Here is a 24,440-nt window from a genome sequence, read left to right as displayed (position 1 = left end):
CTTCGTAATTTAACTAAAGTCAACACACATTGTACATCACATCTAAGTATAATAATCATTTTTGCGTAAATTATGACCTAATTTCCTATAGATGCCACGTCATACGCAAGGCATACACACAATTCATCGTGTTATGACCCTATACTTTTCTAAATACAAGCTTGCCGTAGTTGTAGCTATTAATAAAACCCTTTTATTACCAATAATAGAGGTTTACATAGGATTGGCGTAATATTTTAGAATAAAAGACGTAGGGGAAATTTAATTAGAACGAGGTTAGATCAATACATTAACTACAAGTTTGTATACATAGAACAACATATCGTTTCAGCATATCTGTACGCGGTATACCATATATTCATTACTAAATAAACACGGCACGTTTTGCTTATTCTCTGTTATATTTCTTTTTAGAGTAAGACAAAGGTAGGTTATGAACGTAACACGTCATACGCAGGCTGGCAGGCGTACTCGAAAACCGTCGAATCATAGATTAATTGTATTAAATATCATACAATACTTGTATATATAAAGTATCAGGTCAATAAAACTAAGTATAAGTATCACAAAAAAAACTTAGTAAATAGAATGGATGATAAAAGAATACAAATTATATAATAGCATGAATTGTATAATAGTCTGATAGCTATAACTCATAAGTGAAACGCATTTCCGCTATGTCCGAAATGTACGAAACATACTGCTTTTGGTAATGTAGAAAGCATGCGACTGTTTAGACTTAAAATACTTTGTTTGTTTTAACTAATGTACTTGTATATTTAAGACCTATTACGATTTAGGATTTTTAACGCATTTTTAGCAACTACAGTATGGGTTATTCTACATTAGTAAGCAAAATAAGAAAAACAGTACATAAGCAAAAAACAGTTAGTCATGTTAACCTGGATGATTAATTAAAAAAGAGATTAGTTACATTTAAACTTAGTAGACATATAACTGATAAATAATAGACGAAAACAAACTGTTGTAAATAATATATTTATATGGTTTAGCCAACAACAGATATTATTGATAAAAGCGATAATTAGTGCAATATGTAATGCAAACAAATGTGACATGCGTTATCATAACATAATTATGTCGTGCTTAATGCTGTAGCGCTATTGATTAAGTTATTTGACAGATTTAAAATTACAATTTTTTTGTTCGATCGATTTTCAACACGAGGTCTTTTATAATTTGTTGCAATAACAGCCAGTTTCCGTTTTTAACGCAATAATAATTAAAGAGGCGTGTTGTAGATTTTTTATAAAGTTAGTTATAACGTGTGTTACAAGTTAGAGCTAAAATGACTGAAGTAAATGGAAGCCTACATAATGGAAATAAACCTCTAGAAAGAGTAATATCTACCAAGAAACTTAACCACCACGATAAAGGTACCTCAGTTAACATATTTTTACATATAATTATTTCGCAATTTATTGAAATATGGACATTTTTGTTTATTAACATGAGCTTAAGTTGTAAAGAAGGCATGACTTGACAAAAGCTTTATACATTGAGATTTTATATACCGTTTACTTTAACAATACGTAGGTTACAGTGGTCAACAATTAATAAATCAGTATTAACAAAATTTTAACGTTATATTTAAACGATCATATAGGTAGTACGCATGTGTTAATGAAATATTTTTCCAGAACCGGTTTCCGACATGGAAATGGCATTTCGAAACATTATTATTAATGTTGGGGAAGATCCTAACCGACAAGGACTTCTAAAAACGCCCAAAAGAGCTGCAGACGCAATGTTATTCTTTACCAAGGGATACACTGAATCACTAGAAGGCAAGTACTCTTTAATTTAAAAATGGCAATAAACATGTATACTTTTTTTAAAATTTGGTTGGTATTTTAATCATACCACTGTAAGGTGACAAGTTTTTGGACTTTTATCGGGTAAGGGTGTGCAGTTGGGACGTGTTTAAGGTATTCGTGAACGCCGGCCTCAAAGGCGACTAGTGTGGCTCAAATCCGAAACCATTCGCCCCGTACTTCGATATTTAGAAAAAAAAAATTAAAAAATATACATGTATACTTATATTACGTTTTTTAGCTTGTCTACGTGACCAATAAAAATACCATTTGGCGTTTATTTTAAAGAGCAAATATTGGTTAACAAGATGGTGGTAATAAAAATGTCACTTTACCTAAATAAATATTAAAACTTGAATCCTCTTTAAACAAATAGAATGACAATCAATTTTAATTTCACACTTTACACCCTTGTTACAGAAATCGTAAACGAAGCTATTTTCGACGAAGACCACGACGAAATAGTAATAGTTAAAGATATTGTATTTTTCTCAATGTGCGAACATCATTTAGTTCCATTCACCGGAAAGGTAAACCATGATATGCAAACAATGCTTTAAGGGTTGATTTAATGTTGCAAAAACACTAAAACTTGTCACTTAAAGCTTTTAATTGTCTTACATTATTTTGTATGTTGCTTTCGTTTTAGATTTCGATTGGCTACATTCCAAACAAACGGGTTATCGGACTGAGCAAATTAGCCAGGTTAATAGTATTTACTTATTTTTAACGTATAGCGCAAGCCTGATGCACATAAAAACAAATTACGTCAGAAGCATTGCGATAATTACATTGTTGTTTTAACCATATTTTAGAGTGGTGGAAATGTTTAGCCGCCGTCTGCAGGTTCAAGAGAGACTCACGAAACAGATTGCGAACGCAATTATTCAAATATTAGAGCCGAATGGTGTCGCTGTTGTCGTCGAGGCATCGTGAGTAGATTTTGCTTTTGGTTAAATGCAACTTTGTATCTAGAATAATTCATACTAGAACAATTAGATGCAAATAATTAACCTACGACATAAAATAACTAAAAAATATTTTTTAAACACTAAACACTTACTTTTCTGTAAGAAGGGGTAACCGCACTTAAATAGGTACAAATTTAAAAACGAATTAAAACACGTTAAATACAGGCACATGTGTATGGTAATGCGGGGTGTACAAAAACCAGAGTCAAAGACGGTTACCAGTTGTATGCTGGGAGTATTTCGAGATGATCCCAAAACTAGAGAAGAATTTTTGTGCCTCGCTAAAAATTAATACCACTTGCTGTTCAACTTACCCCCGCATTTGCACAATAGTTAAAACATTTTTTATAAATTACAATTTTCTCCAATGCCAAGTACCCATTTTATAAAATGGTATTAGAGCGTTTTTTTGCAAATTTGGTGTTTTTATAGTCAGTCTAATTGCCATTTGTCATTTTTGAAAATTGTTTAATTTTAAGTCGATCTTTTTCATATAATGAAAAGAATTTGTGATATGCAAAATAACACACTCTAGAATTACCAATGTACGATAACCAAATCCAACATTTTATACTTATTTAAAGCGGTACATGTTACATTTATTAAAATGTTATTAATACTTTTTATACCTCTTATAAAAATACGTTTTTATCAACGCATAAAGGATAGATGGTGTGAACTGCAAAATAATTTTTCTTTTAGGTTTTATCGTCGAATTTTTAAAGAGTATTTATAACATTGTTTATTGACATTTTGGTTTGGGTGTAATTTTCTTCGTATCAAATAATAAGTTCCATTGTTTTGTAGTTAGTGTATTTTTTATTTTAAATATGATTAAATAAAAATAAGGTCAATGCCATTAAATGGACGTGTGCCCATGAATATTGACGAATAATTTATATTAGCTATAAGTACTCACAGCAATAATAAAAATAGCTTTGAGTCGAAGTTATTTTTTGTTAAGTAAATTTACTTATAAGTAATTCCTAATTTATTTCCTTGAAAAGTAGGTTATTGTTTTTAATAGACACCAAATAAACACCGCACAACAAAATAAATATTTGTTATACGTTAGTTTATATAAGCAGACGAATCGTAGACAAACTTAGACCTTATAGTAAAGATGCCTAAGTTAATACTAATTTATGTAAAACAAAACATATTAACAAAGGTTATAGGGCGTCTGCTATACTATTCTATCTAAAGCGCTGAAGCGTATATTTGTACCAGTTAACCCATTTTAAGAGATTCAGCAAAAAAAAATCAAATCGATTTTTCAACAGGCCGCGGTGCTACAATTTTCAAAAGAAATTTACTAAAAAAGGCATAAATGGTTGGCCATAATTTACTTTAATAAGCTATGTGTAATGAATTACAAAATTTTTAAGCATATGCATAGCATTTCGAATTCGATTTAATTGGCATATCATTTCCTAATTTAACTTTTTAAACTAATTGAACGGCCCGCGGCCAGACAGCTATAGCCAGTTATTATGTGACATTTAAAAACTTAAGTTTTTAACAAATATCTGAAGGCAAAGAAAATTAAAAAGTCTAACTTAGGGTTTTCGATATTTTATTTTTTAAGGTAATTATATTAAGTATAAGAAATAGGTAATGAGACTGTAAAAGGAAGGGTAGATTTATCAAATTGGCAATTTAAATGGAAAGAATAACCGACGAAATAGAAGAATGTATTGAACAAGTTGACGAAAACACTAGATTGTTAAACTCAAAAACACCAGGTAAAGATACAGCAATTTTATACATTTAAAAGGTTCAATACCATCCTAAACCAAGCATTTTTATCATATCTTCATTGTTTCTTTTAAAATATGGTTGTTATTTTTTTAGTTGTTTATCTGTTTAATATGTAATGTTTCCATCGAATGTGACGTCACCTTGCTGACCAAAATTTGTTTTGTTTTTCGCTACTTGCGCGCTACTTAAGAAATACATATGTCATCAAATTACCAGTTAAACCAAACACGAAAACAAAGTTTTAAAATGGTCATTTATTTTAGAAATGCCTTAAAACAATGTGTAATTTAGTTTTTAATTTATTTTAAACATTTCAACGAGTTATATAATTTGTCATTTTTCGGTGCTGTTTGTCATTCAATTGATTCCAAAAATACTACGTCATGGCTACCGGATAATTAAAAATCAAAATAACAAAAATAATATCACGTTTTTTATCAGTCATTAATAAAATATTTTTCTGTTAACATTAATTAATTTTTTTTTATTCTCAGAGCTTCGTGTATACTGGTATAGATGGATTATTCTTATAGAAATAGGGGTATTTTCCCTAATACAAAACTCATACGGCACAATGTGGGGGCCGATCGATAAATCAGCAAAAGCAGTTTACAATATGACAATAAGTAAGTAGTACAAATGCTTTATCACACACAAAATAAAACCAAGTTTAAATATCCAATACACTTCTTCTGTTTAGAGGATTTTTATTATATCGGAATTTATGCGAACGTGGGGACAGCGTTATATATTCCGATAAATATGTGGATTATAGTCAACAAGGGAATTAAAGTCGGCGTGTTACTAGGTAAAGATATACTTAGCTTACAACTAAGACTTGTTTAAAAAAATACATACATATATTATCACCTTAATATAGTTGTAACTTAGTATAAATTAAACAAAATAAACAATTTTAATAAACAAAGCCAAGATAATTTATAACTTTCTACTTTAATAATGTTTTCTAACCTGACGACATATGTTCAGTTAGTTATTTTTACAATTAAGTACATATTTAAACCAAATTGTTTTATTTACAGGAGTTGTTTTTACGTTAGTGGGATTAAGTTTACCTCTTCTTCCCTTAGCGAATAGGGGAAAAATAATGTAAGATATTCTGCTATTAAGTTAACTGTTATCAATATTTTTTTAAACATAAAAACTTTCTAAAAAATTCAAAACCAATATAACTTTATAAACTTTAATTCACAATAAGCATTTTAATTTAAAGCACTTTTGGTATCGGACAACTGATTAATGGTTTTGCTCTTGGACCTGTGGTTTGTGTACCAGCATACATCTCCAACGTGTGGTTTTCAACACAAGAAAGAATATTAGCAACTGGAATAATGACACTAATAGGATACTTAGGTACGCCAACTTAACTGCTAAAAAAAAACGCTTTTCTAGTAATTTATTAACTGTTTTTATTATTAGGCGCTGGGTCTGCCTTCTTTTTTGGCCCTATTTTAGTCAAAGCACCAAATGGAACGATACATAACGCAACTAATGTGAATACAATGAGGTAAACAACGTTACAATCAGCCAAGCGAAATAGGCAAAGGCAATAAATATTATAGACCCCAACATATCACTACTAATTAAAATTAAATACGTCATATGTCTATTGACAGGTATGAAATAGAAAGATATATCATAATCCAGTTAATATTGGGTGGGACATTATTTCTTGCAATGATTTTGTTTTTTCCTAAGCAACCACCTACACCACCAAGCAACAGTGCAGCTGCACCCAGACTAGAGCTTTGGGTAAAAAAAATATTGTAAATACAATAAATTCTACAATTTTTTTATATCTGATAGACTTATTTTAAAAGTAAGTCAATTATGGTAGCCCTTATACTTTAATCTTATGTGAAGAATATTTAAAAAATGACAACGCTATTTACAATTGCACATTTAATTACAGAAAGGTTTAAAAACTTTGGCAAGAAATAAACAGTTTTGGGTGATAACTCTTATATTTTTGTTTACCTATGGTACATTCACAGCCTGGCTTGGTATAATGCCATTACTTTACACACAACTTAGTCAAGTAAGAGCAGCAGCACGGTTTATATTTTTAAACTGACATTGCTTTCGTTTGAATAAAATTTAAAATTTTTTGCCTGTTTTAGAAAACTACAGGTCTTATGGGGGGGACTGTTTTTTTGCTAGGCGCAGTTGTAGGAATAATAATATGCTGGTAAACATTCATTTTAAAAAAGTTTGTAATATTCTGTTTATTTATCAATTTCAAATATTTTTTTAAATTCAGGATTGCAGATAGAATACAAAAGTCCTTTTATATTATCTTTATCATTTTAACCATCACAGCGTTCCTTTCTACAACTTATGTTGTTATAATTTCATTAAATTGGTCTCATACAGCACCATTTGGTTTTACCGAAGGTAAAATTCCAGTAAAATGACTTAAACTATAAAATTTAAACTATAAAATATATAAAAAAGGAGACTAAAAATTTATATGTTGTCGTAACATGTTTTTTTATTAAAATTAATACTGACGTATTTTTTAACAATGTCAATGACTTTATATTTTTAGTGGGTTTATGGATTTCCTTTTGTATACTTGGGACCACAATGAATTCATTCTTACCTATTTCTATTGAACTAGTGGCAACTGTGTCATACCCTGTTGACGAGGGTACTTCTAGCCACATTCTCGTATGGATTGCTGTTATTTACGGGGCCATGTATTATTTAGTTTTAAATGGAATACCAGGTATGTAGTTTTGTCTACAGTTAGTCAAGTTTGAAAGAGTATGTGAACCTAATATCATTATTAGAATAGTTATTCTATCATTTAAGAACAACAAAATGGTATGTAAAACTAACATATTTTACCTCTGTTCGAAATTGTTTTGTAGATATTAATTCCGCACAGTACATTTTACTTGTAAGCGTTGCTGTGGCTATGCCTTTATTGTATTTTTCCAAACCTAAATCAAATCCTAGGCTTGATCTTGATATACCTTCAAAAGAGAGTGAAACACCTAACAAGGAAATAAACAATGTTATCAAATAGTGTCTTAGGCAATTTTATGATTAAAATACTGCTTTAATATTTCTTATAGGCCTACTGTGTTTATTTACTGTTTAACATTATGAAACAGGTTTCTAGTGTAATTGTGTGAAAACTTCAATAAAAACTTCTTTAGCAAAAACTTTTAAATAACAAGGGTCGCTGCACAAATTTTAAAATTTCTTTGTCAGGTTTACCTTTTTTAATAAAGGATTTTTCACATCAAGAGGTTTAACTTAGTTGTCACAGCATTGAGTTTCAGTGTTGTGATAAGATTTCAACCAGTTGTGATACAAGTTTAATTTATGATCTCTGGGATTTACTTGTCTCCATTCATTAATGCAAAATATTCTGTAAGAGTCATTCCCATATTTACCAATGCCATAAAGTTCAATGGGATATGTCCATTCTTTTTGTAAATATTCTTTTGAAAATCGTTTTAAAATTTTACCCCGCTTGTTATGTAGGCCCATTGGTTGAAGTAACTTGGATAATTCAGCTTCATTAGCAAGCATAGCAGTTTCTGCACAAGGGTATTTCTTAAAATATTTCCATAAAATTGGTATGGATATGTTGCCAGTTGTTTTGTGAAGAAATATTGTAGCAACAAGTAACTTCCATGGGTCGTGAAAGAATGATTCTTGTATTAGATTGAAAGGTGATTTCGGTGGAATCCAAATTGAACTTCTACGAAAATTTTTGTTATTTGGAACAAATTTTTTCTGTTTTCGTAAAAAGTATCTACTTTTCACCACATGTTGCTTTTTATTTGAAAAATTTTTCATAACAATAACAAGGCAACAAAAATCAAGCCTTACAATAACCCACTTGGAAGTCAAAGCTAATTTTTCAATAATAGAGCCACTAAAAAAACACAGGATCAAAATAATAAACACATGTGCTCAGGGTTGTCCTAAAAAAAATTAAATTTAATAGTTTTTTTAGTTTTAATGAAATCTAGTCCAAATACTTTATTGTATGAAAAAAATCATAAAAATATTGCATTAAACTAATAAAAATAAATAAATTGATAAATAAATAAGAACATCCTTTTGTTTTTTCCCTGTGTCACAAAAATTAAAATTTTTGTTATGTACCCAAATAGTTTTTACTAATAAGAATTATTACGTAATAACTAGTAGCAAACGTTTTATTAAAAACTTTAAAGTGTTGAAAGGTTGCTTTTAAAAAAAATTAAAAATATGGCTCAACCTGATAAAAGTCTACCGGTAAGCTGAAAGAATCGTATTTCTGCATCAAGTATTTACCTTATTTCAATAAAACTTTTTTCGCAATTCAGGCTACAAATCCACCTCCTTATTCTATTAATCAACCTGGCCAACCGCCTGGATGGATGCCAGTGCCACAGCAACCAGCAGGCGTCCCAGGATGCCCTCCTGGCTTAGAATACCTATCAGTTTTAGATAAAGTTCAAGTTAAGCAGGAAGTAGATATAGTTGAAGGTATGGAGAAGTTTTAAATAAGAGCAGAAAAGTATGACGCACATAGTTTACCCAACTTTTTTATGTAGTCGTTACGGCATTGGATATGAAGAACAGATACTCTATAAGAAACAGTCAAGGCCAACAGTGTTACTTTGCAAAAGAGGGTAAGTACGTTTTTAGGCTTGGCGTGATCTTTCTATAAAACAAAAACAAATGCACAATTCCAGATTCGTCATTCGCCATGAGAATGTGTTGTGGGCCAAATAGGGCGTTTCAACTTCATATAACAGATAATGTCGGATATGTAAGTTGTATAGCTCTTTTAAGGCAAAAACAGATAAAAAATAAATCTCGGCTTAATAATACAGGAGGTGGTAAGAGGTGTTCGGCCCTTTAAATGTTGTTCTGGTTGTTGTTGGTGTGCCAGTGGAGGGCACTGTTCACATGAAATGAAAATTCAATCTCCTCCAGGAGTGAAAATTGGAAAGTTTGTTCAATCGTGAGTTGCTCGATTTTTAATCAAGAAGCTGAAAAAATCTTAAAATGTGTAAATAGGCCTATGTTTAAAATCAACATTCTAGAGCATAAAATAGCCTAACCAAAGGCTAAGCCCCAGACTAGCCTTTGGGTACCTAAATAAATATTTAAAAAAATTACTAGTAAGCTAATAGTCAAACAAATGTTAAATTTTAGACGGACTTGCTTTATACCCAGCTACCACTTAGAAAATTCAATGGGGAAAAAGGTCTTTGATATTGTTGGGCCTGTTTGCATTTGCGTGGGACCTTGCTTTTGTTGCGAGTTTCCCTTTAGAGTTCTAACCAAGGAAGGAGTCGAAGTGGCTAAAGTCGTGAAAGTTTACGCGGGGTTTATAAACGAAGCATTTACCCAAGTGACAAATTTTGCCATCACCTGTAAGTCAAATACCTAGCACATTTTTTGACCAGTATTTTATTTTAACAGAAAAATTCTTTTTTATCACAGTTTAGGTAATTTTTTATTCTACGAATAAAACCTCCAACTAAAAATTATTCCGGTAGATTTGTTAGTGTTTAAATCATTTTTTTTTTTATATTTAGTTCCAATGGATTTGGATGTGAAAATGAAGGCCTGTCTAATTTCGACAGCGTTTTTATTGGTACGCTTATTACCCATCATACATTTTAACTAATATCATTTTATCACATAGTTAGTGGTGAAAAAAATTTAACTTAAACTATATTTTTTAGGATATGCTTCATTTTGAAAGAAGAAACTAAAAAAACTTTATTGAAGAAATTTTTTTTAATTGTCAAAATAATTTTAAGTTTTATAAGACAATATACAACCATTTATTCCAAAATTTAAAGAAGCCGTTTAATTAAAAAAATACGAGTTGTAGTTTTTTAGACAAACAAAGTATATGCTGATATTATTTTCAATAAAACGAAATCACACAATTGTCAAAAAAAAACTTCCAACCAATACAAAAACGAAGAATTTAAACCTTGATTAGTGTTATCTAATCAGTCTCCAAATAGGCGAAATTTTTGTGGTAATTTTCCGTCGGAGGTTGAGAGCGCACTTTCAATATCAGACAAATTGGGAAGATGTTTTATTTCACCTAGGGCAGCCACAGCAGGTTTACTGCCCAACATATTACGGGTAACACGTACAATGTCGTCGTTGCTTACACGTTCTATAAAGTAAGAGGTCCAGGTAGTTACATAGGATAGGAGGTACACAAGTTTTTAAACATTACAAAAAAAATTCACTAATTTAATTTCTCTTTTATACAAAATTTTCAAGTACAAAAAAATTAGGTATTTTATTTCGCTTTTATATATATTACAAGAAAGTTTAACATAACATATTACTAGATCCTGCCTATAAACTTGATCTACAAAAATTTACTTACCAATCATATTACATAGTTCCTGTGGGTATTTTCTTTCTCCGGTTGCAAGAATTTGTCTTCCAACATCTTCAAATATGACAGGTCGAGCTTCCAAGTTCATCATAAGCATGGATTGCAACTGCTTTTTAGCTCGTTGTAATTCGACCTGTATAAAAATGCTTATTAAATTAGAAAAATATTCTGTATATAAATAGTATTGAATTATGGTACGTTATATATATATACACAACAATATTTTTTAAAAACAAAAAAACTAGAACATTGCAGATTAGTTTATACTAATGTAAGTAGGCACAATATACATTAGACAGAAATTCGACTTTTTTATTATTTTTCTCTTACTTGGTTAGTTCCTTGGGCTAGTTTAACAAACTCTTTTGTAATAACATGAACACAATCTGTTAGTTTAGATGGTGGAGCACTTCCTTGTATGCAGAAGAATCCACTATCTTCATAACTATGATGATAAGCTGTTGCTGCATGCATCCAATGATATCTACAAACATTCAAAAATAAAATTGTAGGTTAAATATTTATTAAAGAAAAAATAGGTATATATAATAAAACTAAACCCTGTTAAATTCTATTTATCAAAAAACAATTCAAATTTACAAAAAACCCAGAAAATACAATAACAAAATATTTAACAAAAAAACACTATAGGGCCTATATATATTAACTTAGAAAAATTATACAATAAAATAACAAAAAAATGAGAACATTCCCTTGCCAGGTCCCCCAGCTGAAAAAGATCCTCCTCCTCCCATTAACACAAAATCTTTATGCTAAACAAAATATCAAAAAATTTATTTAAATCAACTAAAATTGCACTGAAATACCAATAATAATCTACACAAAAATATTTAAAAAAATAAGACTATTTAGTATTAAATCACTTCAAAATTTTTGTTGTTTTTTAAAATTGATCTCCAATACAAAAAAAAATAAAAAAGTTTAGAAAATTACACAATAGCACAAAAATAAATAATATACAAAAAACTTTTTTAAATTTTATTTAATAAATTCACCTGAAAATTCACGCTTTTCATTCCAATTGAAACATAAGCTAGTTCTGGCATTGGAACAACACTACAATGTTGAAAGAGTCAGTTTCAAACCAAGATGGAAAGCTTGTCACATTCCTACAAGACCAAATGCAAAAATGTTGGAATCAAAATCCCAAATCTCGTCCCCAAGATGATTGAGGTTAGAGATCAATTTACAAAACAGTTGGCAGAGCAAAATGATGTGCAAATAAAGCAACAAGTTGTAAACATCGTCAAAGAAATGAAAATTTCACTTCCATTTAAATCTACAATTTCCTTTAAGCTAATTGAAACTTTTTGAATTTTACAACCAAAATAGAATTTTTTTTACAATTGAATTTTACAACCAAAATAATCCTATTAAGCTTTATGTGTGATATTATAGGCATGTATTATTTACTGATTTTTTTATCATTTTAATTGCATGATTGCTTAGTTAATTAAATAACAAAATTGTAATAGTAATGTTCACCTATGTAAATAATTCTTCACAGAAAAATATACAGTCGATTTTAGCAAATTATAACAATTACGGCACACCAGCATTTCCAAAATATTGTTTAAGTATTTAAACATTAATTGATCAAGTTTTGATTACCAATTGAACAAAATAATGTAAAAAATATGTAGGCAACCATTAAACATAATAATTTTATTAAAAGGGAATTAAAAAACATTACAGAAAACATAGAAGCAATACAAAAATGACAGTTAATATTACATATTTTAATCCCATTCATATTTAAATATAATTAATAAAAGTTTTATTTTTATTCATTAGCAACCTAAACCTTCCCCCAACAAAGCAACGAAAGAAGATTTTTATTTAAAAGTGATAAGATAGGAAGGGTAAACACTGGAATCTCTAAATACAACAAAGATAGTTGGATTATTTTCATCATCGACAACACTGTCATATAATCGACCTTCCTGATGTGAATTTCTTTTTTCAGGTGGAGCTTTATAACTACTACAACCCTTGCAAAAATCACCAGTTAAAACATCAGCCAAGAACATGAACTTGTGTGAATTAATATTTGCCTGGCAGTAGTTTATTGAATAAGAAGAGTTGACAGCAAAATAAACACCCCTTCCGTAAACTGTAGCTTTAAAACAAAATGTGAAAAACATAAAATAAAAAGTTTAATATCTAAAATTACACATAACCATTTTTATAAAATTTGAGGTAATTTTGGGTATACAAGTTCTTTAAGCCTATGCAAAACAAAAAAGACTTAAATTTAATGTAACTGTTTAATATATAAAACATACAAACCATTTTTTCCAGCAAAGTTCTTGTCAAAACCATGAGCACAAATTTTTTCTGCATCCTCTTGCGAGGTGCCATGAAATAAATGCCGTTCACTGATACCATTCTTAATCATATTTTTCTCGACATCTTTTCGCTGTATTTGGTACTGCTGGTAATTTTTTAAATTTTGAATTCGTTCAATCTGTTATTTGTGAAATAAACAGTAAATATTTTAAAAAGCATATAATTTTTTACTAAAGTTAGCAATCTTATGATAATTTATGCACATCTTAAAATGCTGAAATTAAACATAAAATGGTCAAATTAAACATCTAAATAAAGATATTTTAGTAAAAAATTTTTTTCATATAATCACGAAAAAATCAACAAACTGATATAATGTTGTTGTAATATAATGAACTGCTTTTCTTGAATAAATTCAAAACTCGTAAATATTCGTTTGAACTTTGTTTTAAATTAATTTTTCTCCAACTTTTTCCTAGCATTTTATCCCAGTTTGAAGGAATCTCTTTAAAAAACAGTTTTGTTAATTTTACTAACACTAATTTTTTGTTAATTATAAAGCCAAGAAACAAAAGTTTTTTTACCTTCCGTTGTTAAGTTAGATAAGTCCTCCCTCATAATTGTTCCAGAACAATTTTGAAATGTGAACGAAGAGGTATTAAAGTTGATTTTTAATTCCTTTCCATACAACAAAACATTACAGCTTCCATTATTGTGTTTCTATATTTAAATTTAATACTTTTAGAAATTAAGGCATTGTTATTCATCCTTGACATGTTAAAGCCAACTTAACAGGTTAAACAAATGATAACTTTTGTTATTAAAACAACTTGCAAGCTTGCAAGGGGGCATGTTTAAAAGAAGCTATTTTTTATCATTGAAACATTTTGAACATTTACAATTTAGACTTGAACTCAAATTTAATGACCTGATATTCTTTTTCAATTTGTCCAATTGTTCTTACAGGAAAGGAATTCAAAGAGCAAAAAGATGACGATGGTAATTTCCACTTCCATGAAATCATCTTGGACAAAACAAGAGCTTCTTTTAACTCTGACAAAATGTCTTTAATTGAGTATAATAACTTGGAAACCCTGTCTTCCAAGCCTGAAAGATGAATTTCATTTGATCTGAATTTAAAATATTTAAATGGGGATTAAATTTAAGACTTTGCTTTACATTGGTTGTAATATTGTGATACTTACGTTTGGTTAATAATTACATGTGCACCGTGCTTTAAAGCTTCTATGTGAATATCAATAATTTCATTGTCTCCAATATTTTTTATGACTTCCTTATCAATCTTTTTCGTGATCAAGTGCTTTGAAAAATGTGCTTTAAGTTCGTCTTCCAACTAATAAAAAAAGAAAAGTGGTGATCAAATAAAAAAAGGTTAATTTTAAAGCCTAAATAGCAATAAAAGCAAATGTTATTTCTTATGTTTAAAATAATTAGTTTTGCTGTTATCTTTCTAGTCTGACACTTTCATCTTTACGTCATTTCCTTTTTCCAGTTTACTGCCCTTTCTGATCTTAGTAATAGTGCCGGCTTTAAATTGAGGATAACATTGTAAAGATTTATTGATGTAAATATTAATGCAAGTATTTAAATAGGGTTGGTTTTATTTAGTACAAGTAACAAAACCTCTTACTTTTTTAATGACATCAGATTTGTCACTGAGTAGAGTAATATTTATGGTTTCGGGCTCTAAAACATCAGCGTTCGCTTTGTAAAAATTGACCTGCTTTTCTCCACTTAACAGCATTTCTGTGCATTTTAATTTATACAATTCCAACATTTTTACAAAATTTAAAAAGTGTCCAGTGCTTAGTTGATGTTAAAATGTTATAAACTTAACAATTAACATTTATATTCAGATTACCAATTGCTAAAGACAAGTTTTTAAGCCACATCTTTGTACCAGAAGTGAAAACCCAACCAAGGGTACAAACTATAAATTCTACAAATTTCTTTAATTAATTTCTTAATATAAAAAGGTTTGTACCGTCATTGGAAAGAATTGTATTCTTGAAAATATCCAAGATGGTAGCCTCATACACTAAAACTTTTATTCTAGTCGTTGTTGGGTTTTCTGCTGCAAACATCTGAAAAGCTTGGGACATGCAGGCAGCTACATTCTCACAATTTAGTCCAACCCCACCTATTTACATATATAAATTAAGCATTAACTATTAATCTAAGGCAATTTTTAATATGTTTAAAGTCCTTTTATTCGACCCATAAAAATATAACCCAACTTGTACATCATATCTACCCAACTAAAACTTATGACTTGACATAAAACTTAAAATAAATATAGATTTACCAGTGCCTAGAGTAGGAAATGCGATGGAATCTTCCCCCAGCAAATCTGCAACATCAAGCGCTTCTTTAATTCTTGACACATAGTCATCAATCGTTGTAGGAGTAAGAAGATGCAAAACATAGTCACACGACAAATTAAGTCCAGCTCTTGTGACGCGACAATTTGTTTTTGTGACTACACAATTTTTATTGCAATGAATTTGTAGTTGCTGTCCACCACGGCGAAGAATAGATGATGATATTGCACCTAACAATAATAAAAGCATTAAGATATACCATTAAGATATACCATTTTGCTAAAGGAGAAGTTTACTAACTCTTATTGTTTAGAGGGTAAAATATGTGACTTAAAAATCTTGTCTGAAAAAAATGCACAAAAGTAGAAACTTAACATTGAATAACAGAGTTCTTTTTTTCTGTCCAGGTTGTAAAGTAAGTTTTACCAACAAAAAATATAATTGATCACATGTGACACGGCATAATTTTTTATTTATAATTTATCTATAATTTTACCTCTGGATAGATTAAAATCTGAAATAACTCCATTGACAATAATATTAGAATTATCTAGGCTTATATCACCCTGTGTCACTTCTACAGTTATGTTTCCATACGTTGATGGTTTAGATTTTTCTCTATTATAACAAGACAAGATTGTTAAACTTAGCCTTTATAAATTAGCATAAAATAAAAATAAAACAAATTATTTTTTTATATTGGTTTTTATGACATAAAAAGTGCAAGCAGTGGTATTTAAAAGAGGTTTTAATGTTTTTTAATGCCAAAAGCTAGTGCAAAATCTGTTATTTTAGTTGTGAAACTTACGAAGGCAATGCTTTAGCATTTGTTTCAACTTTTGAACTAATGTTTCCCTATTAAGTAAATAAATAATGTTGTTAAAAAGAATTTATTTAGAAATTTAACAGATTCATTGAAAAATAAATTCTAAAATTTTTTTTTCTTTTTTAAATTAGATAAAAAATAGATAAAAAATAGCTTAGCTTACAGCGTGATGTCCGATGACACATCGATTATCGATCTCAATCAAACGCTGAAAATTAAGCCAGGAATCAGTTTGAAAGTGATTTGACAACAGGGTTGCCTTATATGGAATAGTTTTTTTCCTCCACGTTATATTTTTTATAAAGCTTAAAGCTAAATTTTTTTAGATAAAGTAAAAAAAGGAAGGTTAAAATATAATAAATTTTAAAATTCCGTAAAAATTAAAAAAGCATAAATTTTAAAACTTTTGTGTATTTAATTTATGCATTCAATGCATAGCCTAAAAGAACACAGTATTTCCCACAAGTAAAACAAAAACACTTTGCCAACAAACCTTAAACTATTAAATACAAATCAATTTTTTTTTAATTACAAAACATAAAACTTTAATATACCCTTGTCTATTTCAATTTTCAACCCTTCAAAATACACTTTTTCATCAACTTCTTTAATTAAAACATTAATTTCGTTGGCATGATATTTCTCTACAAATTTCTTGTCCCATTCTAAATCTGTAACTTCAACTGTTTGTTTAAGAAAAGATTGCAAGAACTTTAAAATTGAATCAAATTTAAATTCCAATTTTTCATTGTTTAAACTCAATGTATGGATAACGGAATTCTGCGAAAAAAGATTTTAATGTTAAATCGCCCTTCAAAAATCAAGCAATTAAAATTAAACTTTTTTTAATGTTAAAATCCTACCAATAACTAGTGTTAAGTAACTCAATATTTAACATGTCATACTTTGGTTTAATTTATAAACACTATTAATTTTTTTATGTTTTTTTAGTCTTACCTCGCGAAAAATCATTATTTCATTTTCAGAGTCGAATTTTTCTAATTCTATCCATGTAGGTTCTGTCCAAGCGGTATCAGGTATGTTGTCAGGTATTTCTTTTTGTTTGGTGAAAATATTTTTTTCCAAAACATTGGAACTGAAATCAAACATTTCTTCACTTGAAGATAACAACTCTAGTTTTCCTTTATTGCCTATGGCCACATTACCTAAACAAAACTTTTAACTGTTTTAGGTGATCCTTAAAAAAATAGAGTAATTTTTAAGCATAAAGTCCAAGTACTCTAACAAACCTTTAAATAGCATATGTAAATTAGTTATGGTTTTACTTTATAATACATTTTTTGTTACTTTTACCAATTTAAAAAGCATGGTACATAATCTACAGTTAAAGCTCTTTTTGTTTTAGTCTTTTTATTACTTAGATGTTCCAAAAATGTATTTGTTTAGTATTGACATATTTAAAACAGAGTTAAGACAAAACTTAACTTAAAAAAAAAAAATCTTTTTAAGATCAACAAATAAAAGTTTTTTGATTGACTTTATAAAATAGAAAAAAAACTATTTTATTCATATACCTTCTGCATTATTTTTTTGAAGAATGGTGAATATTTTATCTTCAATATTCTGCCACTTATTTTCACTGAAAAACTTTTCCAAGAATTCCAATTTCAACTTAGACAACAACAAAGGTTTTCTGAAAACACCCTTGAAATAACAAAAATAAATGTTACTCTTTTATATATATATATATATATATATATATAAGTAAATTATTTAATAATACAAAGTCAATAAACAAAAGCAAACAATTCTATAACAAACTACAAAACATATAACTTAAGGATGATATAAAAAAAGTTCATCAAGCAACTCAAACAATAAATTTAATGTCTTCTAAAATCTAAAATCTGTATTTTAAGATATTAAAATCTGTATTATCTAAATTTTAAAATAAAAATCTGCTATATAGAAAACAACTAAACCAGTCTTATAACAGTTAGTAATACACCATGAGCATAACCATCCCATTGCTTTTGTAAAAATGTTATTTCCAACCTTACCTTGCAATCAGTTAACTCATTTTGTACAGTTAATATAAAGGAGTTCATTCCTGTGAAAACAACCCAGTTACTTTGTAAAGTGCAATCAATTTTAATCACTCCATCATATTTTTCATTTAGATTTTCTACCACCTTGCAACTGATAAATTTTCTAATAAGAAAGAAATAACAATTAACAATAGTAATATTACAAATCACTTTAGAATATGTCCAATTTTTTTTAAAACAAAACAATATTTACCTTCTTTCGAGTAAAGAATATGATTTTTTTGTAACCCTTTCTTTCATGTGATTTTGCAAGTTACTATAAACAAGTGAAACTATTTTTGTTGGTCCTTTTATTAGCAAACCACCTTGATCATTTGATTCTTTCCAACTAGACAAAAGTAAGAAAGATAAGAAGACATTCATTTCGTTCCAGCATAATACACGTTAGAGTTAAAAGTCAGTAGTATGTGAGTAATTGATTCGTATTGAATTAAAAATATAGATGAAAGGTATGACTAATAATGTGCAGTACCTATTCCTATCACAAAGTTTGTTCTATATTAAACTGATGAATAAGTTACATCAAGCAAAACAATTCATCAGAAAAATTTTAACTTACATTAAGGCAATTGGGTATTCTAAATTAAATTTAAGCAACCAGTCAGGTTTTAGGTTTTTAAGAGTTGTGATGACATTAGGTTTAAGTTCAATTAATTTTTCAGTGATGTCTGTAAAGAAATCTTCCAATCTTGATATTGACTTTAATGCAAAATCTTTTTTGGGTATCTTAAATTTTAAAAAGTTTTATTAAAAAATAAACTGTTTATATACACAACTATAATGTCTTATAAATACAAGAAATTTAGTACAGCTAATTTGTTGATTAAAAAGGTTTAAAATAATACTAAACCAACAAATACGAGTATTTTTTCTTATATATACTCTAAAAAAATATTTTAACCAACCTTTTTTTTTGAAGTAAGCATTAAGGGTTGATTTTTATTCTCATTTACATCAATAAAGCATAGATTATTGCAAATCTTTTTCAATAGACTAAAAATAGGTGGGTTGTCTATAACAAATTCACATTTTTCTCTGTACACCACTTTGGGCTTATAAGCGTGCAGTATAGTAGTTGAAAAAACTTGTAAAGTTACATTTCCAGATGTACTAGGTTGGCTTACATTTCGTGAACCCAACTGCTTCTGCTGCTGGGAGTTCAAATAAGGATCTATACCCTGAAGATGAGGTCCACCACCTTGGTGTGGACTTCTATTAGTTAAAAATTCCTGACTTTGAACTAAATCTGGGCAGTCTCCCAATATGCCCCTTTTAGTTGAGATTAACAAGGAACTAGTTTCTAGATCACTAAACAACAAAAAATGTATTTACATTATTTTTAATATGTTTGCTTTTTTTTGTATTTTCAAGTAGTTGCATTTTAACAGACAAAAAATTGTAAATTGTTTTACAAATTCAATAAAATTTAAAAAAATGACAAAGTTAACAAAAATATTCTATATGTATGCTACTAGTAATGACCATTAATTTCGCTGTTAAAATTCTTTCACTAATTATTTTACAAAATGTATTTTAATACCTTTTAATGATGCTAACAATATTATTAATCTGGTCCTCCTTTGTAGACACTTTTGTTGCAATGCCTTAGTAAAAAAAATTAGTTATTTTACAGAATATATTTTTATTTGATATACTAAACGAGTTTTTTTATCCCTTTTTTAAATCGATTATTTTTAAGCTTATTTAAATTTTTTTCATGATATTTTACCTGTTATTTTAATTATAGTTCCTTCAGTAGAAATGTGTATTTCATCTGTCCTTTCAAGTAACCCTTTTTTCTTTTGTCGTAAAATATCGATAACATTTCGTGAGCTGGTTTCAATTTTTTTCGCTTCAAACTCAGATGTAAAATTTTTAAAGGATTCTTGACACTTTTTTATAAAGATTTTATTCTCATTATCATCAAGCTTAAAATTAATTAGATTATTTAAGTATAATATATATATATATATATATATATATATATACATTAACTATTCTATTTTCTATAGCTAATTAAAAAATTTCAAAATGGTTTGGAAAAAAAAATAAGTCAAAAAAAAATGTTTTTTTAACAAGTAAAATGTATGTCAATTTTTACCTATACTTGATTTAAAGCAAATATATCTTTGTGTAACATTTATTTATAAGCAAACAATACTAAATAAACTTTGTTACATTACCTTTATTGTAGACTGAAAGCAAAAATTTGTATTATGAACTATACTAACTCTAGCAAAATCTGAAACCATGTTTTGAAATCTTTCAAAATGTGTATTTGAAAATTTTACAAACTGACCAATGGAAGAATTATCAAATTTTAAAACCCATGACCTCTCTTCTCTAAAAAATTTCATTTAATAAAATTAAAACAATGCAAGTTAAATTTTTTTGCAGATAAAAGATAAAAATATAAGACTTGTTAAAATGGATGGCATACCTTATTAATTCAGATATAAGTGCAAATTTTATATTTACACTTTCCTTTAATCCAGTAATTTTGACTTTGTGTGTTCCAAGAATTTTGACATTGACATCCTCAGAACATTCAAATAAAATTTCATTTTTTTGTTTTAGTTTCATTAAAATTCGACTTTCACAAATTTTACAATCAAATAGTTTTAGAAAGCTGCTCAACAAAGTAGAACACCTTTGTTGGAAAACATCGATTTCATGACCACTTATCTAAAAATGATGCTTTATTTAACAAGCTATTAGACTATTAAAATATAATGTAAATTAGTAGGCGATAATTTTATATATGTACACATATGTATGTGTCTATGTACACATATGTATATGTCTGTACCAGTTCACAGCAATTCAACTAGTTTTACCATAAAAATATATATACTTTATATTTTCGTACAAATAAAAACTACATCACCTTAAGTATAAACAGTTAAAGTTTAATTTTAATCTAATAACAAGTAAATCAAATGAAAACTTTTTTGTAGGAATTAAGGTTTTCAAAAACTTATAATAAATATGATTTAAACAACAAACCAATTATTAAAAGCAACCAAAGTTTATTTTTTTAGTAATAAGAAAATCATATAAAATATTTTATAGAAATTTTTGTGTTTTTAAAAACTTTATGGTTTAACTGTCAAACGAACTCTTACCACAATGTTGGATTTAAATGTGAGAGAAATTTTTCCCTGTTCCACTTCATTGACATAAACTTTACAAATATTTCTGAAATTTTCTTGAATTGAATTTCGATATTTGGGTTTATTTTTTATAAAATATCCAAGTGACGTTTCGTTTTCCTTTAATGGTATTTCGAATCGAAAAAACTCTCTAACAAAAAATTTATAGTAATTTTTATTTTAATAAAACAATTGCTTAATATTAAAAAAAATGAAAAACCGCAATTTAAATTTTTGGCTATTAAATATGCTTCTTTTTTATATATTAAATAGAAATTATTCCTATTTTATAATACAAAATCTTAATATTAACATTTTTTGATTTTAAACATTAATTTACTTAAAACAAAAAATATAATAAAGCCAACCTCTGACCAAGAGTACCAAAAGCAAATTTAACTAAGAGTACCAAAAGTAACTTTCATGCTTTAAGGTTAGTGCAACAAAGTTAAAAAGATTTTTTTCTCAACAAAATATTTTAATCTTAACAAACCTATCTAGCACTTGTAAACAAGAATCACATTCTTCGAGTTTGCGGTCAACATTTTCAACAAGACCGGACACAAAAATTTTTCCTTCGTTTAAATACCATCGATAGTATATAGCATTATTCTGTCTGTCCGAATCTTGAAAAAAGTATGAATTGGCCCGTTTTTCATTATTGATACTAGCTCTAGTATATGACCTGGTAACTTTTTTATAATCAGATAGGAATTCTTCAAGTTTTTTTTCACACCTTGACTTAAATTTTTCTGAATCAGGTTTGCAACTCTATAAAAGCAAAAATCACAAATATTTTTTATAACCTACATAAATGCAATTTTAGCAAGTTTTACGGTACAGCATATTTTGGTTTTTATCGAATCTGGATTATAAAATCTGTGAAAATATAAAAAAAATAAACATATCTACCTCAAAGTGGAATTCAATTTTTTTGTCTTTTTCAATATACTCTATATTAACATTTGCTATATCTTGAAATGCATTCTTTAAACTGTAAGTATGAATTGGTTGAAATCGAATAAAATGACCGATAGAGATGTCCTTTGCAGGTATGATACATTCTCTAAAACTAAAAACAATAGTTATGTAAATTAGAATGCAAATTTCCCTTTATTATTAATTTAACAATTTTTTTTAATATCATGTTTCGCTATAAACACGTTCTTTTAGAAACAGCAATATTTTTTTAAGATGCTTGTTTAACATAGATTACAAATAGTACAACTAGTGATATTCTACCTGGGTTAACAACAACAATACATTCAGTTCCCCTACAAAAATACATTAAAATGTTATCTTACCTTAGCATCATATCTTCAGATTCCTTATCAGATGATGTCTTAGAAGGTGGTGTACAATAATGAGAAGAAATACTCGTTGGTGAAGAAGAAATCTTGGAGGATGGAGTAGAAGGCACAGTGAAAGGTTTAGAAGAAGAGGAGAGATCGAAGGCAGTAGTTGGAGTAGAGTTTTTTAAAGTGGCCTTTTTACTAGAATTTACTAAGCCGGAATTGTTTGACAAATTGGACTGACTGTTTGATGGAAGTGCCGTCATATTTGACTGTTTTGGTTTTGCAGTTGTAGGTGGTTCAGTTGATTTTTGTTGCAAGCTTTTTAGAATTGCCAAAGCTTTTTTAACATCTTTTTGTTTTCCTGTTATTCGAACATAAGTAGGCAAATTCCATTCAGCATCACAGTTTAAGTTATTGTCTCGTATAAAACAATAATTTGGTGGATTTTTACATTTTGAAATATCTTTGTTAACTGAAATAAATTCTGCGAAGTATTTATCTAGATTTTGCTTGCAAATTTTCTCAATTGAGCCTTGATTGATATTAGCATTCAGATCAATCTTTAAAAAAAATATAATTTACCAAATATTAAATTTTTTATTATAATAATGCAAAACAACCTTTAAACAACCAGATAAATCATTATCCTAAATCATATTTTTAGCCTATTCAAACAAACATGTTTCAGTTAAGTTTACAATTTACTTACATTTTTTAAAGTAAAAATAATTTTTGCATCATTATTCTCGTAAGAAAATAAAAATGCAGTTGCAACATCTTGGGTTATTCTAGTGATTTCATCTTTACAGCTTGAAGATTTGGCCAAAAACTTGGCCACAAAATAATCATGACATTTATATTCGAAAGTTTTTACAGTTTCTTCTGTTGATGCTGAACCCCCCATTTTAGAAAATCACTATAATTTTTTTGCCTGTTTATTGTTTTAATTTAAAAAAAAACTACGTTTAAGTACATCACTAAAAGTAAAAAAAATCAATTAAAATTTAAAAATCAAAAACAGTTTTAGCGAGTTTTTAACAACCTGTCACAGGTGACGCATAATTTTAAAATGTTAAATTGATCAACAAAAATAAAACTTAAATGCCTAACTACGTAACATTAACTTATATTTACCTCAACTTGACTCAGCCTATTAATACTTGCGAAGGTTTGTTAATAAGGATCACATGATTACCCAGTCATGCAAATACGCAAACAGACACGTAAGTAAGATGAAGCACATTGTGGTTTCTTTTTATATACACGCGCGCTACTTCAGCGGCAACTAATTGGAGCAAGAAATAACTTAACAATAAGGTGATTCCCCGTCTCGCTTCGCATGACTTAGGTTTTTACGTAAATAAGTTCTATTTTTCGTTTCATTTTAACTGTTTTAAATATTTAATAATGTTTTAAACTAAGTAAGTAAAAAAACCATTCTATTTTATTGCATACATTTATATCCAATTGCAACAC

The 24,440-nt window shown here is 28.2% G+C and overlaps 6 protein-coding genes across 7 annotated transcripts; 3 read left to right on the top strand and 3 right to left on the bottom strand.

Annotated features, from left to right (window-relative positions):
- The first annotated feature begins 617 nt into the window (after positions 1–617).
- LOC145741152 (GTP cyclohydrolase 1-like) lies at positions 618–3,660 on the top strand. Of its 2 annotated transcripts, none has more exons than XM_082558678.1 (6): positions 618–1,397; positions 1,662–1,808; positions 2,256–2,365; positions 2,485–2,540; positions 2,651–2,767; positions 2,972–3,660. In XM_082558678.1, the coding sequence occupies exons 1-6, from the start codon at positions 1,310–1,312 to the stop codon at positions 3,096–3,098; spliced, it is 645 nt and encodes a 214-aa protein (XP_082414804.1). In that variant the 5' UTR covers positions 618–1,309; the 3' UTR covers positions 3,099–3,660. The 2 variants fall into 2 exon arrangements, with proteins under 2 accessions (XP_082414804.1, XP_082414805.1); XM_082558679.1 differs by having other exon boundaries at positions 1,294–1,397; positions 1,628–1,808.
- Positions 3,661–4,402: 742 nt separating this feature from the next.
- Positions 4,403–7,777, top strand: LOC145743207 (solute carrier family 49 member 4 homolog). The gene is made up of 12 exons (XM_082561122.1): positions 4,403–4,551; positions 5,062–5,193; positions 5,268–5,375; positions 5,611–5,677; positions 5,802–5,941; positions 6,008–6,095; positions 6,205–6,340; positions 6,501–6,626; positions 6,709–6,776; positions 6,849–6,982; positions 7,137–7,316; positions 7,462–7,777. The coding sequence occupies exons 1-12, from the start codon at positions 4,470–4,472 to the stop codon at positions 7,617–7,619; spliced, it is 1,419 nt and encodes a 472-aa protein (XP_082417248.1). The 5' UTR covers positions 4,403–4,469; the 3' UTR covers positions 7,620–7,777.
- Positions 7,778–7,852: 75 nt separating this feature from the next.
- LOC145742363 (methyl-CpG-binding domain protein 4-like) lies at positions 7,853–8,401 on the bottom strand. Its single transcript, XM_082560144.1, has one exon. It carries the CDS (start codon positions 8,399–8,401, stop codon positions 7,853–7,855), a length of 549 nt encoding a protein of 182 aa, XP_082416270.1.
- A 417-nt stretch (positions 8,402–8,818) lies between these two features.
- Positions 8,819–10,232, top strand: LOC145742362 (phospholipid scramblase 1-like). Its single transcript, XM_082560143.1, has 7 exons — positions 8,819–8,845; positions 8,917–9,079; positions 9,148–9,225; positions 9,289–9,365; positions 9,430–9,560; positions 9,755–9,975; positions 10,141–10,232. The coding sequence occupies exons 1-7, from the start codon at positions 8,819–8,821 to the stop codon at positions 10,230–10,232; spliced, it is 789 nt and encodes a 262-aa protein (XP_082416269.1).
- A 186-nt stretch (positions 10,233–10,418) lies between these two features.
- LOC145742361 (mitochondrial-processing peptidase subunit alpha-like) lies at positions 10,419–12,037 on the bottom strand. Its single transcript, XM_082560141.1, has 5 exons — positions 11,987–12,037; positions 11,673–11,743; positions 11,301–11,478; positions 10,959–11,103; positions 10,419–10,739 (listed from the first exon to the last, which is right to left on the bottom strand). The coding sequence occupies exons 1-5, from the start codon at positions 12,035–12,037 to the stop codon at positions 10,567–10,569; spliced, it is 618 nt and encodes a 205-aa protein (XP_082416267.1). The 3' UTR covers positions 10,419–10,566.
- A 604-nt stretch (positions 12,038–12,641) lies between these two features.
- Positions 12,642–24,217, bottom strand: LOC145742798 (uncharacterized). Its single transcript, XM_082560606.1, has 29 exons — positions 24,099–24,217; positions 23,674–23,895; positions 22,974–23,524; positions 22,582–22,741; positions 22,163–22,440; positions 21,643–21,820; positions 20,958–21,202; positions 20,701–20,860; positions 20,247–20,445; positions 20,058–20,121; positions 19,423–19,825; positions 19,077–19,243; positions 18,711–18,845; positions 18,470–18,620; positions 17,984–18,113; positions 17,406–17,614; positions 17,003–17,228; positions 16,612–16,760; positions 16,431–16,477; positions 16,119–16,240; positions 15,607–15,852; positions 15,286–15,441; positions 14,932–15,047; positions 14,486–14,634; positions 14,209–14,410; positions 13,865–14,000; positions 13,649–13,785; positions 13,281–13,458; positions 12,642–13,110 (listed from the first exon to the last, which is right to left on the bottom strand). The coding sequence occupies exons 2-29, from the start codon at positions 23,866–23,868 to the stop codon at positions 12,827–12,829; spliced, it is 5,373 nt and encodes a 1,790-aa protein (XP_082416732.1). The 5' UTR covers positions 23,869–23,895; positions 24,099–24,217; the 3' UTR covers positions 12,642–12,826.
- Positions 24,218–24,440: the final 223 nt, after the last annotated feature.

The sequence above is a fragment of the Corella eumyota genome, chromosome 2 (assembly GCF_963082875.1).
Source record: "Corella eumyota chromosome 2, kaCorEumy4.1, whole genome shotgun sequence".
Classification (NCBI taxonomy): domain Eukaryota; kingdom Metazoa; phylum Chordata; class Ascidiacea; order Phlebobranchia; family Corellidae; genus Corella; species Corella eumyota.
The sequence above is the reverse complement of the archived record's forward strand: the minus strand, read 5'-3'. Positions and strand labels throughout refer to the sequence as shown.

Coding starts and splice junctions, on each gene's coding strand:
- LOC145741152 (XM_082558678.1), top strand. CDS start 1,310: ATGACTGAAGTAAATGGAAGCCTACATAATGGAAATAAACCTCTAGAA. Junction 1,809..2,255: donor ATACACTGAATCACTAGAAG/GCAAGTACTCTT, acceptor CCCTTGTTACAG/AAATCGTAAACGAAGCTATT. Junction 2,366..2,484: donor TAGTTCCATTCACCGGAAAG/GTAAACCATGAT, acceptor CTTTCGTTTTAG/ATTTCGATTGGCTACATTCC.
- LOC145743207 (XM_082561122.1), top strand. CDS start 4,470: ATGGAAAGAATAACCGACGAAATAGAAGAATGTATTGAACAAGTTGAC. Junction 5,194..5,267: donor AGTTTACAATATGACAATAA/GTAAGTAGTACA, acceptor TCTTCTGTTTAG/AGGATTTTTATTATATCGGA. Junction 5,376..5,610: donor TAAAGTCGGCGTGTTACTAG/GTAAAGATATAC, acceptor TTTTATTTACAG/GAGTTGTTTTTACGTTAGTG.
- LOC145742363 (XM_082560144.1), bottom strand. CDS start 8,401: ATGAAAAATTTTTCAAATAAAAAGCAACATGTGGTGAAAAGTAGATAC.
- LOC145742362 (XM_082560143.1), top strand. CDS start 8,819: ATGGCTCAACCTGATAAAAGTCTACCG. Junction 9,561..9,754: donor ATTGGAAAGTTTGTTCAATC/GTGAGTTGCTCG, acceptor GTTAAATTTTAG/ACGGACTTGCTTTATACCCA. Junction 9,976..10,140: donor GACAAATTTTGCCATCACCT/GTAAGTCAAATA, acceptor TTTTATATTTAG/TTCCAATGGATTTGGATGTG.
- LOC145742798 (XM_082560606.1), bottom strand. CDS start 23,868: ATGGGGGGTTCAGCATCAACAGAAGAAACTGTAAAAACTTTCGAATAT. Junction 14,635..14,931: donor AATCTGATGTCATTAAAAAA/GTAAGAGGTTTT, acceptor TTTTTTTATTAG/TTGGAAGACGAACTTAAAGC. Junction 13,786..13,864: donor ATCTAACTTAACAACGGAAG/GTAAAAAAACTT, acceptor TGTTTTTTAAAG/AGATTCCTTCAAACTGGGAT.
- LOC145742361 (XM_082560141.1), bottom strand. CDS start 12,037: ATGCCAGAACTAGCTTATGTTTCAATTGGAATGAAAAGCGTGAATTTT. Junction 11,104..11,300: donor TAGCCCAAGGAACTAACCAA/GTAAGAGAAAAA, acceptor ATTTTTATACAG/GTCGAATTACAACGAGCTAA. Junction 10,740..10,958: donor GGAACTATGTAATATGATTG/GTAAGTAAATTT, acceptor CTTACTTTATAG/AACGTGTAAGCAACGACGAC.